Source organism: Schistocerca gregaria, chromosome 1 (genome assembly GCF_023897955.1).
Source record: "Schistocerca gregaria isolate iqSchGreg1 chromosome 1, iqSchGreg1.2, whole genome shotgun sequence".
In the NCBI taxonomy this organism is placed as follows: Eukaryota; Metazoa; Arthropoda; class Insecta; order Orthoptera; family Acrididae; genus Schistocerca; species Schistocerca gregaria.
In genome coordinates, this window is record NC_064920.1 from 576,112,592 (window position 1) to 576,128,822 (window position 16,231).

General features: G+C 43.0%; 1 protein-coding gene across 1 annotated transcript in view; it reads right to left on the reverse strand.

Moving 5' to 3' along the window:
* Window positions 1–16,231, reverse strand: part of LOC126356631 (high-affinity choline transporter 1) — a 340,577-nt gene that overhangs the window by 24,827 nt on the left and 299,519 nt on the right. The window contains exons 10-11 of the mRNA XM_050007387.1: window positions 13,349–13,452; window positions 8,106–8,378 (exon numbers count right to left, since the gene is read on the reverse strand). Coding sequence (XP_049863344.1) covers window positions 8,106–8,378; window positions 13,349–13,452 — 377 coding nt within the window. The remainder of the gene's footprint in view (window positions 1–8,105; window positions 8,379–13,348; window positions 13,453–16,231) is intronic.

Sequence of the window (16,231 nt, forward strand, 5' to 3'; positions counted from 1 at the left end):
TATAAGAAAAGTTTGTGTTTCCATACAACTTTTAAAAGAACCGTTTAAGTGCAAAAACACGGTGTTTATCACGTGTGCAACATGCAGAGATAATTACTTCTTTCCGATTCTGCTTTACGATAAATAACATCCCAGCAAGTGTAAATCGTCAGCTGTAAAACAATAAAAATGTCTAATTTACCACGTTCTTGTGTACGGGTTACGATCATTTCCTAGAAATCTACTTGCAATCCCAAATTTTCCTTAGTCTCCGACTCAACCGGGAATCAAACCTGGGCCCACTACAGGACAGTTAGGCGGGCTGGCCACTCAGCTAAGACGGCAGACACTTTTATGAAAATATAAGTAAATACAATTCATTGAGCATTGTACATTGAGCATTGTACACTGAAAAAGTTTGCGTATATGGACTAGACCCGGACACCCTCCGATTTCTGTCTTTTAACAATTCCGGTGTGCCAAAATCTGCCTGGTAACTACGCAAACATAATAATTTCATGTTTCACCCGACCCTGCCAAGAATGCTATTATTCTCTAAACGCTTGACCATATGGCGCCCACACTTCGCTCAATTTCATTTTTGGCCAAGCCTTGTATAAATCATAAATTCGGAAGAATCGTCGATGTCAAATGTCAACTTGCACTTGAGAATACAAGTTTGACTACCACTGTTCTAAACTATTAGTCTTCGCAGAAATTAAGTTCTCCTGTTGCGTCTGTATGAAAGTGGAATGCTTTGCTCTCATCTGCAGTTTTTTAGACTTCCGATTAAAGAAGAGCCTGCAGAGGACGGTGAGACGAGCACCGCGCCCAGCGGGAGATCTATGTAGCTCGCAGCCCGGCTCGCGCCCGGGCACTCGGCTAGAAAGGTCAGAGTGCAGCGGGCTGCGTCCTGGTGGACGGCAGGGGCTTCGGTCCCCGGGTTGGCTGGGGCAGCCGCACACCCCCCGGCGGTTGGTGCCCCTGCCGTCATCCCCAGCTCAATTTATGTTCCGTATACGGCCCCTCGACCAAGAAAAATCACTAGGTCACCTTTTTGTGACATCACACTGGTTTCAATCCGTCGGTTACGATCTCCTATCCTTTCCGAAACGGATACGAGGGATTTCAGCTTCCCTCTTCTCTTTGAAAAGACATAACGTAAATTAATTAGTAGGATACTCGCAAAGCCTCCATCCCCGATTTCTTAGATAATCGAACTCCCCGTGTAAACAGCTTCAACCGTCTGATTACTTTTAAAGAAAGTTGGTGTTTATACACTGAAGAGCCAAAGAAACTGGTACTTCTAAGTCGTGTACTGCCCCCGCAAGCACGCAGAAGTGCCGCAACACGACGTGGCATGGACTCAACTAATGTCTGACGTAGTGCTGGAGGGTTGTTCATAAATCATACGAGTAGGAGGAGGTGGAGTTCTCTTCTGAATAGCACGTTGAAACGCATTCCACCTATGCTGAATAATGTTCATATCTGAGGAGTTTGGTGGCCAGTGTTCAAACTCAGAAGAGTGTTCCTGGAGCTACTCTGTAGCAGATCTGGAGCCATTGTCGCACAGTCCTCCTGGAATTACCCAAGTCCGTTGGAATGCACAATGGACGTCAGTGGATGCAGGTGATCAGACATGATGCTTACATACGTGTCACCTGTCAGAGTCGTATGTAGACGTATCAGCTCCCACGTCACTCCAACTGCATACTCCCCACACCATTACAGAGCATCCACCAGTTTGAACAGTCCAATGCTGACATGCAGGATCTATGGATTTCATACCCGTACACATCCACCCGCTTTATACAATTTGAATCGAGACTCGTCCGACAGGCGAAATGTTTTCAGGCATCGATAGTCCAATATCTGTGATGACGGATCCAGACAAGGGGTAAAACTTTGTGTCGTGCAGTTATCAGAGGTACACGAGTGGGCCTTCGGCTCCGAAAGCCCACATCTGACACCTCGCGCGGCTGGCGGTAGTACCTCTTTCTTGTAGTGTCATCCTTGTCATCGATTTCGCTTTGGACGGCCTCGAGTAAATTGTTCATCGCGGGTTCGGCTATCTAAGTCTGCAGCTACGAGGCAGCAGGTCTCACTAAGTGGTCTGTCAGTTGCCGTTACAACACGGTCGGGAGGTTGGCCCTTACTTGGTTGGTGTACATGTTCCCTGCGCATGGCGGTACTGGAGTGCTGTGGCGGAGACCGCGGAAAGGTTTTGGCTTCCTGCAAGAGGCGTGGTGTTTGGCTTTTCTCTTTAGTTTACGAGTATCTAAATACTAATCTGTCTCATAAACCTACACCAGATTCCATTAAAGTGTAGTCCTGGTGGGCTCTTGCCCGTTTAAAGTAATACTCAGCGGTTACTATCACGTTTCAAGGGAAAACCTTATTTACGTGTGTATTGCAATGTTAAAGTAAATTCTTGAGTGTTAAAAAAAATTTTGGTGATCTTTCCTGTTTTAATGTTATGTTTTATCATTTATCTCATATTAATGTGCAATTTCAAGTGTGTTGTTGTAATTGATTTAAGTGTCAGTTGTGCGGGACGCAGTGTTTTTCGCCCTGTACCGTGGGACGTGGCACCGGGGCTTGACGGCTTGGCCGTTACCAGTGGAACAGAGATTCGTTAGACCGGGCTCCATATTGCTGACCTTGTGTCTCGATCTCGTCCTTGAGTACTGCTGTTCTCTTTGTTCCTGGCTCTGTCAGGTAGGTAATCTTTGTAGCTAGTTTCTCAGCCACTTTGGCGGATGCACCTTTCGCTCGAAATATGAATTTAAGACTGTAAAATTGGGTTCCACTCCGTAATTAGTGCCCGATCAGATAGCTGGAGGCTCCATCTTATTAATTCTGTATTAACTTATCAGCCATTTGTTTATGATGGTTGTACCTAGTAGGCTGGTTTTGAAGTTAAATTTTTATAAGGAAGTGTTTCATGTGCTTATGTTCTCAGGGAATGTTTAGATGCTGAGGCGTTGTTTTTTTATTGTTTGTTTTTAATAAGTGCCTCCCTGTACTGGCATCAACAGGATTATTCCTTAGTCAGAAGTCAATGTGCCCGGTGTCTTCATTGCCGAGCGGTGAAGTTTTAGAAGTTGCTTTTATTTTACTTGCGTGTCTTATGTTATGGTTTAATGCTATACCTTGGTATGAATTTATATTGCAAATGAGAAGCCATTGTAAAGGATGGTCTTGCAGTTCAGAGTTTGGCAAGTATTTACACCAACAGAAATTTGTTAATGTTTTATGCATTCGTTATGCAGATTTTAACAGGAGTTTAAGAAAAAAAGTTATTGTGCTCCTGTGAGGTTGTTAAATTTATCTGTTTTATTGTATTTAAATCGCTACGGTTCGAATCCCGCCTAGGTCAAAACATTTACACGAAATTATTTGACAATCAGGTCCTCCATCCAGTCGGAATCAGGAGCAAAATATTGGCATTTTCATCGGACATATCCTGGCCGATCAAATTAAGTTTTTGTGCGCTGCTGCTTCGTGGGGGGGGGGGACTTTCAGTTTCTGTGCCATGGATGTTAGAAACGGCCGTCGTGAGGAAGCTACTCTCCCTGCAATCATGACGCTTTGGCTCCGTTCACAACCCACTTAGGAGGATTAGGGGATGAGCGGTCCATCATCTTCCGGTAAACACGGAAATCGGCCGAGACGACTACAATACCGACTGACACACACAGGCTGCTAGGAAATCATACTCGTATAGTACTTCAAACATAGCCGTTTCGTGCTTTGATTCTTAAGAACAATTTCCTCAATTAACAATTATAAAATTAACTCTCTCTCTTGGTTTTCCAGTCAGTATGTAACGACCGTCGTCGGGTTATTTCGTTTTTTTCCGCTGACCCACTGCTCCATTTCTCTTTTAACGCGCTGTGTAAAGACGAGTATTTGACGAGTGACGCGGAGAACGGAGGACATTTCCTGTAAACGGAGGTGGTGCAAGATGTGAAGGAGCTGACAGACATGTTGTGGGGGGGGGGGGAGTGGCTATTGAAAGGGAGTGGAGGGAGGGAGGGGGAGAGGCCTAGTCGCGGGCGCGGGTCTGGCTGTGGAGGGGCCCTCACGCAGATGGCCAGATTGGGCGCCTTTGTACGCGGCCAGGCGGCGCTGAGTCCGCACCTCTCCCAAGCCTGGGTCACGACTAGCGGGACCGCACCTCCACCAACGATGCGTCAGCTGCAGGCTTCTCACCCTGAAATAACTGTCACCAAACCTGCACGCAACGTTATCTCGCTGTGATGAGACGTTTACAGGGGCTGAGGAAATGATTCATATACAGTGGTCGTTGTCACTTATTCTCCTTTTTTCTTTTTCTACCATACCTGGGAATGCTCTGAACTGCCAATACGTCATCGTTGTGGCTTTGTGTAGCAATCTTATTACGTCACGTCCTAGTGATTTCCAGCGATCGCGTACATCTCAGTCGGTAGAAGGAATAACTTGGTCTTCTGTTGTTGTCCTGATAATTTTCGCTACTTCCCCGTATTCCAGTATCTCTACTGTCAACATACGGATTATAGATCCTCTTTACCTACACCGTCTTTGTTTTTATAACCTGAAAATGGTTTTTATAGTTAAGTTACACTACACTCCAACATAACACTCGCGACATTCGTTATCGTTACCCATTGCTATCGCAGCGCGCCAAGCGGCCAGCGATTTACACTTCCGAATACGATATCGGATGAGTGTGAATACCATCGCTTATATTGATTTTTTACAACAGGGAGCGTAAGGAGTGCTGCAAACATCGACAACAACTAAAACATGGCACCATGTTTGTCTTTCTTAACTTTACTATGCACGCTGGGAAGTATGGAACGGTACATTACAGGACGGGATCCTTTTGTAACCTACGGGTACTTGCCGAAGAATGTCGTTTTCCTTAAAAACAAAGAATGGCTAATAAACAGCATAAGACCCGAGATTTTACAGAGAGACGTTACATAGGCTACCTAGTTAACAGTAAGAAGTGCATTCTCACTTCACTTTCAATCAAATCAGTAAATGTGGAACAAGGATAAATTTCAAGGAATGCAATAACTGCAGCATTTAACGCACAACTAATGTTAAAGGGAAAACCACACAAACATGATAATACAAAGTCAAAAGCAATAACAATGTCTGCCAACACATGAGAATCCAGTTCCACACTTGTTCTTACATATGAGGCAGAAACAGTTTGCCTCCTCAGCACATTTGCTTTTGAAGCAAAGTAATTAAATTTTCAAAAGTATCCTCGTATCAGTAAATCAAGTGAAGCGTAAGAATGGACGGTCATTAGATTCTATAAATTTTTACATGTTAAGAAAATTGCCTAGCACAACAACAACAGAAAACAGCAGAAATACTGTATATGTTTCTCGTGCATGAAATTTATGTATATATTCTGTTTCTGTCAGCGGAATAAGCTTCAGTTTTACACATGTTCCAAAGTATTCCTTCATGAATAAGTTGTAGCTTACGACACCGTATCAGTGAGATTCGGCTGTTTTTAAATTCATTTCACGATAATTCACATCTATAGGTAGCTTACTAATGAGCGGAATGTAAAAATATTATAACTATTTCGTTAATTAAATAGAAAAATAGTCAAAAACAAATATTATCCTTAAGAACCATGTCACTGTTTGCTATCTTATCGCTCTGAGCGCTAATGCCGCTACAGCTGCCAGCGGTATCTTTTGCAGCAGAGCGTGCCGCGACTGTGGTGAGGCTAGGGATTAGACTGTGGTTTCACTTTCCACGCTGCTAAATCTGCTTTTCTTTTATTTACACGTGTCCAATATCGAGAAACTTTTAATTTCTTCATATTTATACAATAATAGCTTATTTAATGATGAAGTAATAATGTCGTATTTGATACGAGATTCTCTGTCTCTTCGACCCCAAAATGTGATGATGCGAAACATAACTGATTCAGAACTATCGAATCAGTAAGTTGTGAACTGATAGGCTAATACGCAGCACTTCATATTAATCAGGTATTAGAATAATACTGAGTGGGGACATTAAGACTTTTACACTTTTTGCCTCTCTTCTGCATGATATTGGGGACAACACTTGTTACATATTTTATTATGCAGAGTGAAGACGTCAATCAGCTGTGTTTTCTTTTTCTTCTTTTTTTCTATTGACCATCGAATTCAAAGTTCTGCTGGGTTACCAGCACTTCCGTAGTGTGTTTTTTAACTGCTGGCAAGTCCTACGATGGTAATTATCAGTGAATTGTCGAGAGGCAACACTGTGCTGGGCGTTGTTGCAGCAGGCTGCTTCTGGAACTGACGAATCTCCTTGCCCTAAAATGACAATGCGCGCAAGGTGTAGGCTTGAATGATTGTGAGAGGCATTCACTGGCATACCGAACAGTGTACATAAGCTGAAGTCTGTTAAACGTCGAAGTATAATGTTGCAGGGCGATATGAAGTGGAACGACCACATAAGGACGGTAGTGCGAAAGACGACCGGTTCACTTCATCAATAAAGACGACCGTGAATAGAAAGTAGGTGCAACCCATTCCTCAGCACTATTTTTATGTTTCAGATCTGCACCATGTCGGGGTCGACACGCTAGTAGTACGGGATGCTTTTTGATCTCTGGTGAGAATTCCTGGATGAAAGCGACTGTCTTTCAGCGGGAAACTGTTGTTGTGGTCTTCAGTCCTGAGACTGGTTTGATGCAGCTCTCCATGCTACTCCATCCTGTGCAAACTTCTTCATCTCCCAGTACCTTCTGAATCTGCTTCTTGTATTCATCTCTTGGTCTCCCTCTACGATTTTTACCCTCCACGCTGCCCTCCAATACTAAATTGGTGATCCCTTGATGCCTCAGAACATGTCCTACCAACCGATCCCTGCTTCTAGTCAAGATGTGCCACAAATTTCTCTTCTCCCCAATCCTATTCAATACTTCCTCATTAGTTATGTGATCTACCCATCTAATCTTCAGCATTCTTCTGTAGCACCACATTTCGAAAGCCTCAATTCTCTTCCTGTCCAAACTATTTATCGTCCATGTTTCACTTCCATACATGGCTACACTCCATACAAATACTTTCAGAAATGACTTCCTGACACTTAAGTCTATACTCGATGTTAACAAATTTCTCTTCTTCAGAAACGCTTTCCTTGCCATTGCCAGTCTACATTTTATATCCTCTCTACTTCGACCATCATCAGTTATTTTGCTCCCCAAATAGCAAAACTCCTTTACTACTTTAAGTATCTCATTTCCCAATCTAATTCCCTCAGCATTACCCGACTTAATTCGACTACATTCCATTACCCTCGTTTTGCTTTTGTTGATGTTCATCTTATATCCTCCTTTCAAGACAGTGTCCATTCCATTCAACTGCTCTTCCAAGTCCTTTGCTGTCTCTGTCAGAATTACAATGTTTTTATTTTTCTCCATGGATTTTAATAACTATTCCGAATTTTTCTTTTTTTTCCTTTTCTGCTTCCTCAATATACAGATTGAATAACATCGGGGAGAGGCTACAACCCTGTCTTACTCACTTCCCGACCACTGCTTCCCTTTCATGTCCCTCGACTCTTACAACTGCCATCTGGTTTCTGTACAAATTGTAAATAGCCTTTCGCTCCCTGTATTTTACCCCTGCCACCTTTAGAATTTGAGAGAGAGCGGGAAACTACTGAGAAAAATTCGAGAACCACAATTCGAAGCTGAATGCAGAATGATTTTCCTGCCGTCAAAGTAAATTTCGCGTAAGTAGCGAGAAGATGAGAGAAAGTAGGGCTCTTGCGGAGCCATATAAATAATTGTTTTCCGTCGGTCTGTGAGTGCAACAGGAAATGACTAATGGTGGTATAAGCTACCTTCCGCCACGTACTGTTTGCAGACTATATGTGTAGATGTAGACACAGACATTTTTCGTCAATAAAGGAAACGGTTTTTGTGATAAAAACACGCTCTTTCTTGTTGTTACACACACAGATTTAAAATGCGTTCGGCAACACAGATGAAGGAAATAAAACAAAATATACAAGTCGTGAGGTTGGTGAAAAACTTTTTATGGGTTGTTATCTTGCTCTCCTGCGTGAGCAGCGGGCGAAGCTGTTGAAGAATGTGGGTGGGCACTCGCCTGGTGAGCCAGGAGACGAAGACGAGCGTGATGAGCGAGAGCAGCATGGAGAAGGTGCGGAAGGGGAAAAGCTGGCGCTGGTTTTCCTCGTCCCAGCCGGGGAAGTGGATGGCGGCGGGCAGCCCCATCAGCTGCTCGCCGCCGCTGATGCGCACGAAGAACGCCACCAGGTAGGCGGCGAGGCTGCCGTACGTGTTGCAGTGGTGCTTAAAGTGCACCACCATCAGCAGCTGCGGGAACAGGATCACGTACACCAGGTCCGAGCACATGGACCTGCGCACGCCACACCACCGAGCTGCAGTCGCCCGTCGCCAGTAGGTCTGTACAACTTGCTACTACACACACTGTCATTTCATTGGCAAAGAAACGTTTATACCAAAATGAATGTATTTCATGTGCACATTATGGAACATTCTTCATTACCATCAGTGAGCAAACTGGCTCACATCACATATCGTGTTACAATCTAAACACGAGGTGGCGTTAGACGCAACATCATACGCCGGATTAGAAACCTCTGTGACATAAATCCTTAATCCTAAATAATTTGTAAACATTTCCCTTGTATGCTACATAATTTAGGTGATACGATAACTACACTACTGGCCATTAAAATTGCTACACCACGGAGATAACTTGCTACAGACGCGAAATTTAACCGACAGGAAGAAGGTGCTGTGATATGCAAATGATCAGCTTTTCACAGCATTCATACAAGGTTGGCGCAGGTGGCGACACCTACAACGTGCTGACATGAGGAAAGTTTCGAACCGATTTCTCATACAAAAACAGCAGTTGACAGGCGTTGCCTGGTGAAACGTTGTTGTGATGCCTCGTGTAAGGAGGAGAAATGCGTACCATCACGTTTCCGACTTTGATAAAGGTCGGATTGTAGCCAATCGCAATTGCGGCTTATCGTATCGAGTCATTGCTGCTCGCGTTGGTCGAGATCCAATGGCTGTTAGCAGAACATGGAATCGGCGGGTTCAGGAGGGTAATACGGAACGCCATGCTGGATCCCAACGGCCTCGTATCGCTTGCAGTCGAGATGACAGGCATCATATCCGCATGGCTGTAACGGATCGTGCAGCCACGTCTTGATCCCTGAGTCAACAGATGGGGACGTTTGCAAGACAACAACCATCTGCACGAACAGTTCGACGACGTTTGCAGTAGCATGGACTACCAGTTAGGAGACCACGGCTGCCGTTACCCTTGACTCTGCATCACAGACAGGAACGTCTGCTATGATGTTCTCAACGACGAACCTGGGTGCACGAATGGCAAAACGTCATTTTTTCGGATGAATCCAGGTTTTGTTTTTCAGCATCACGATGGTCGAATCCGTGTTTGGGGACATCGCGGTGAATGCACATTGGAAACGTGTATTCGTCATCGCCATACTGGCGTATCACCCGGCGTGATGGTATGGGGTGCCATTGGTTACACGTCTCGGTCATCTCTTGTTCGCACTGACGGCGCTTTGAACAGTGGATGTTACATTTCAGATGTGTTACGAGCCGTGGCTCTACTCTTCATTCGATCCCTGCGAAACGCTACATTTCAGCAGAATTATGCACGACTCAATATTGCAGATCCTGTACGGGCCTTTCTGGATACAGAAAATGTTCGACTGCTGCCCTGGCCAGTACATTCTCCAGATCTCTCAACAACTGAAAACATCTGCTCAATGGTGGCCGAGCAACTGGCTCGTCACAATACGCCAGTCACTACTCGTGATGAACTGTGGTACTGTGTTGAAACTGCATTGGCAGCTGTACCTGTACACGCCATCCAAGCGCCCAGGCTTATCAAGGCCGTTATTACGGACAGAGGTGGTAGTTCTGGGTAGAAATTTTAGCAATATTAATGCAATTTTAATGGCCAGTAGTATAATTTATTTTGTGATATGTTCATAGATATAAAGGGTGGTCAAAAACGTTTGATACTCTTATAGGGATCTAGCGGCGCACGTTGTACTGGAACACAAATGTCAAGAAAAAATTCGATGCGTTTCGCCGTTTCCGAGTTATTTAGCACTGAAGTTAGGCAATCAGCGCGTCGCACACGCAATTTCAAGTTTTAGTCAACCAAGCAAAGCACTCGCTGAGCAACACCGCCTCTGGTAGGCGCTTGAATGTGGACGCGCGACGCCCTGATTGGCTGATTTCAATACTAAATAACTCGGAAACTGCACAGTGTATCGTATTTCTTCTTAACATTTACGTCTCACTAGAAGCTGCCCTCAGACATCCTTACAAGCGTTCCATACATTTTCTGATTACCCTGTATACGTATGAACCTATACAGTCGTGTAACTAATAATGGTAAGAAAATTTAAAGGTACAGTTCTTTATCGCGACACCAAAACTTAGAGTGCAGAAATTTTAGTAAGGAGGGAAAAGGAACTTTCACTAACGTAAAATGTGATGTTCATATAGTATTTACACATTTTGAGTAATTATGACACCCACATGCGTTCAATTGATTTTAGAGTTACATTACAGTGGTTCACATTACACATGTTGACACACACGTTCTTTTTTATAAGTTATTACAATAAATTAGCCTGTTCCCTTCATAAGTTGTGATGAATACAAGTTCTCGTAATAATCGTTCTTCATCCTTCCTTACTAAAATTGCTACACTAGAAGTTTCGTTGTCACAATAAACAACTGCATCTTTAAATTTTGTTGGCAATATTAGGTATAGGCCTGAATACTTTCATGAGTATGTATCTACACACATATCACAATTGTCATTATTATTGTATCACATAAATTACGTAGAATACTTAAGTAATGTTTAAAAAAATTATAATTAAGAATCCGTGTGGCACAAACCCGCCAAGTAAGCCGAGAGCGCTAATGCACTGTTTCCTGGACTCGGTCAAGCCGGCACGGTAGCTCAGCGTGTTCGGTCAGAGAGCTGGTTGGCTTCTGTAGTACAAAAACTAAGTGGCAAACAAACTTGAACGGATCTCATGTGCAGTCCGCAGCGACCAAGCAAACGATCAACAACGAACAAAAAGATAAAAAAGGTAGGTGTAGTATCATTGCTACAGATACTAATACAACGCCGCGCCAACGCAAGGTTGGCAGTCCGTCGTCTGCCGAGCACAGCGCACTCTAGCGGGCTGTGCAGCTCGACGGAACTGGAGTGTCCCTCGTTCATTTCTCAGCTAGATTTCAACATAGGCACACGCACTTTCATAACCGGCCCTCAGCCAGTTCTGTTTGCATTGATTCTCTGAGGAGGGCCCATCAGGCTTAGTCCCTGAGAATATGTTGTATTAGTTCATGGTATTCCATGTTTCGAGATTTAGTTCATAGGCAGCTGCAGTCCTACAAACTACTGAAGATAAGTTATTTTCATTGTACTATGTGTTTCTTGAATAATAATCCTTTTCTCTAACAGTGTGCCGTACCGCATATTATTGCAACCTAGAGTCCTTCAGCTCCTATCAACTCGGCTTCCTACGTATTTGCATTTAGCAACGAGCTGAAAACACCCACGCGTTTTGTGCCTCTAAACAGTGAGACACAATAGTAGGCGCGCCGGCCCCGGATCGAATACGCCCAGCGGATAAACAACGTGGGCCGATGTGAAGGCCAGCCTGAATGTGGCTTTTAGGCGGTTTTCCACATCCCACTAGGTGAATATCCCGGGCTGGTCCCCACATCCCACCTGAGTTACACGACTCGCAGACATTCGCAACTGGTCCCAGTGGAGGTTCGAGTCCTCTCTCGGGTATGTGTGTGTGTGTGTTTGTCCTTAGGATAATTTAGGTTACGTAGTGTGTAAGCTTAGGGACTGATGACCTTAGCAGTTAAGTCCCATAAGATTTCACACTCATTTGAACATTCGCAACACGTTCACACTCTTTCATGGTTTACACTAGAAGCAGACAGCTGAAGTACATTGATTCCGCCTATGGGTATGTGGTGGCACCAGGAAGGGCATCCGGCCAGCACTTTCAATTAACCGTACCAAACCCGATTTTAACAATGCCGACCCTGTGAAAACTGCGGGACAAGGCAAAAGTAAAAGAAGAAGACGAATTCGTATGTCTCAGAAGTTCCTAATACGGTATATGATATTACCTCTAAAATCAGCTATCACATAGGAAGAATGTTCAATAATGACTGCATATTATTTATGTTTAAGGTATGTAAAACCATTCCTTGCTTCGCTCACATACGCCTAGTCTTGTGTTACATTCCATGTATCGCGTCATTACATAAGAATTTTTTGTATCTATTCTTACATAAATTTTTTGCACCCCTAACCAGATGGTGGTATAAACGAAACGCATTATAAAAAATGAAAACTAAAGAAATATAGTCAACCAACACAAGAATAAATTTATTTGACTCGAACATAGTCGCAGACCGTTCAGTGACTTCATGTTTAAAAAATATCGGTAAGTTATGCCACGCGATCACCGGCCATGCAAGTCGGCCACATGGTGAGCCACAGAGTAGGGGGAAGGCCCCTCTCTTCGGCAAGTCACTCAGTCACGTCATCGCCGTCTACTCACCGCGACTGCTGCCGGGTCCTGTTTAGGTTACCGGACCGCTCTGCTGGCCCTGCAGAATTCCTCGTCTCGTCCTGCTGTACTGACGTGCTCTGCCCATCCCATAGAAACATTCCCTCTGGATATGTGTTCTACCTTTACCTCTGTCTTTTGGAACACACTTAACCTGCACACCTGCAAGTGTCGCTGACTGAATTCTCAGTCTACACGGTTTATCAGTTCTGTAACAAGTTTTTGAATTATACTTTAGATAATTTCCAAACATCATCCGCTTGTTATAATTTTCGTCATATTAAATACTTCGTTAGAGTTTTTCATGACGCTTCTTGTCACTTGCTGAAATCCCAATTTTGCTTTTATTCCTAAGACGGGTTTATTCTCTTGTAAAGAAAGGTTCACGATTTGTACTACGGTCTGGGGGTTTGAATTGCACTGTCAATAGTGAGGGTTGTGGAGATGGTGAATTGAGGCGACATGTCGTTAGCACACCGCATTCCCGGACATTACTGCCGGTTTTTGCCGTTGTATTCCATACTTTCCCCTGGAGCAATTCTTTGAGTGTCGTCAAGGAGAATACTTGGCAGAAGGGGCGGAACGTGGGTTGTCCATTTGACAGACGATTTATGATGTCAGACCTTCAGACTTTTCGAGAGATGGCAAGAGGAGACAGAGAAAAGAAAGAGGTAGAGGTACTACATTAACTTACCAGAGGCCGTAAATGGAGGGAATGGTGAGCGCCATGATGGTTGACAGGACGCCCACCACGAGTATGGAGACCCGCATTACCCAGATGATCTCCATCTCGGAGGCCTGCAACACAAGCAAACCTCGTCGACCATCTGAGTTTCACTCTGCACAAGTTCGATCTTTTTCGGCGAGTCATTTTCAATGGCTCTCAAAGCACACCAAAAAGAATTTATGCATTTCGCTGCAATATAACCCGAAAGTAAGCGTAGCTCACAAGAAGGAAAGATATTTTTCAAACGCATACCAACGGAACGCAAATTGGATTTTGTGATTAATGATATTAGTGATCCACCTTCTTCTAAGAAATTAGTGGCTCAAGGTTTTTGTCTAATTATCAGAGGCCCTGCTTCCCTTTCATTTCTCAGTGGTTGACCCTTTGTACGGAGGCCAAAAGCCCCAAGTGAGGCAACTGTAAGAAGACTCGAAAAATTCTTCGAAACTGTTTGAGCACAGGAACCTTGTTTGCATATATTTTTACTTACACAATGCAGCAAGAGATAAATCCTCTAATCTGGGTGGAACATCACAAGCTACAAATAACTGAGATTGCTAAAGGTTACATTATTCCGAACCATAAGATGGGAGAAGGCTGGTTTTTTACAATGAACGTAACGAAAGCCATTCAAGTATTTCTTGTTTTTTCTTTTTTTTTAAGGAATAACGGTTAGTGTTGCTGACACTGTCTGTCGCAATCGTCCAGTATGTTGAAAAAACCATAATTTCATCGATATGCGTCGAATGCCATAAAAATCATAGCCACAATTCCCATAAACCTAGTTTCTAAATGTATGAAGCTCCACAACAAACATAGTATCTAAAAACTGGACAGGGCATATTTATGTAAAAAAAATGAAACGAGTAAATTAGTTTACACAGAGATAAGATGAGTTTTGTAAACATCAGTCATCGATAAAGATCACATCGCAAGGGAAATGTTACAGTATGCTTTAGCCATTTCAGTACCAACGTTGTGTTATCTCTTTAAATTTATTCTATTGAGTTTTCGCGCTTATTTCGCAAAGAGTGCTGTACTAAGGTTAAAATTCAGTTACTCAGTGCCCTCCTAAAATGAAGTTCCCTGTGGGTCCGCACAAAAGTAGATGGTCACTACAAGTAAAGATTTAAATCCACAACAGAATTATAAACGTACCAAGTTTTAAGCCTTTCAGAAATTTAAACATAAAACTTATCTGCATAACTGTAGCATTACATGCTCTCTGAAGCATGAGCAGTAATTATGCAAGCGTTTCAGAATTAAGGGAAATATATCAATTCAAGCTATTACTATATTCCGTTGGGCTTTATTTCAGGTCTTCTTCATTCCTGTAGTTTATCATTTTTTGTTCAAAAGTCATGTTTGCTTACAGCTAAAAACTACATCTAATCCTGAACTCACTTAATCTGATGAAATGACAGTAATTTCATGTAGTCCACCGCGATTTTATCATGTTTTGAAACAAACAGACCCTGAAGAAAAAACAGTGGTATCCGCATCACTAGAAAGCTAATGGAATGATGTGAAATTTCTGGGCATAGAGGGATCAAAGCTTGAGTGATTGGTTGGTTGATTTGAGGCAGGGGACCGAACAGCGAGGTCATCGGTCCCAGGGATGAAATGAAAAGGTATGATGACACAACAATTCAGGATGTTTGTGCTAAAAACTGGCCAAGACGTTGTATTTTGTTACTACACTCAGTTATCTTTTGAAGAGACTAGTGGTGTGTAAGTGAGAAAAGACATGCATGTATGTCCGAAGGAACACTGCATCGAACCATACAAACACCTTCAAATACAGATACCGCACTAATGGAACACACTGAAATCGGTACATACTAAGGTACCAATCATCACAATATTTTTACCTGCACTCCTAACATGCTGACTTTCATACACAGAGTAACTTCAGATTTCGATCTCGTCTGCTCCATAGTAACTTCATTGTTTAAGCTCTTTTGTGTTGCTTCGGTTAACAATGACTTCCCTGCTTGAGTTGAGAGTGACACGTCTCTCATCAATTCTTTCTCCCGCCCAAGCCTCCTCGTCACGTTATTAGGAATCAGCAAATCTCCACCAAAGAAATGAGAGCTAGATAAAAAAAGTAAACCAAAAAATTTTCCAAGAGAAAGACCGCCAGTTCAAAAAGTTACACTTTTTTAGATACAGTGCTTCGCTAAGAATTCAGCAGAGGCAAGTGCTCGCAGCCTGACTCCAAGTTGCCTGGTTGAGTGCCGTACTTATTGCATGTAAAGCTGAAGCATAGTATCTTCCTGTTTCTTTAGCAAAAATATCTGCTTGCTTCACCTACACCACTAAGTGCCTCAATTATCAGACTGTTTTTCAAAGAACTCTTAAGCTGTTCTCCGGAATAAGGACTGTCCCTTAATATTGAGAACACATTGCATGCAGTTCATTTCGAGGAAGAGAGCCATGCCAACAACTGACGTAGCGTTTGAACAGCAGCCAGTAAACCAGGAAGCATGCTTCAGATTTTTGGGTGCACATATTGATGAAAACTTAAGCTCTAAGGAACATTATACTGTGGTTGCTCAAACATTTAAGTTCAGCTACTTTTATATTCCACATAATTGTTGGTTTTGGAAATAAACGAATGAACCTCCTGACATATTATGTATATTGGTACTCAGAACTGCTTATGGAAGTATTTCCTGTGGTAACACACCACTTAGAAGACATTGATTGCACAAAAGCGAGCAGTAACAATACTGATCGTGTGTAGTGTTCACTAAGTCATATTTTTGTTTTCCGAGTGCAGTTACATGAAGAGGACTGAAAGAATTACTTCATTAACAACAGAAAAAAACATTTAAGTAAATCTTTCAA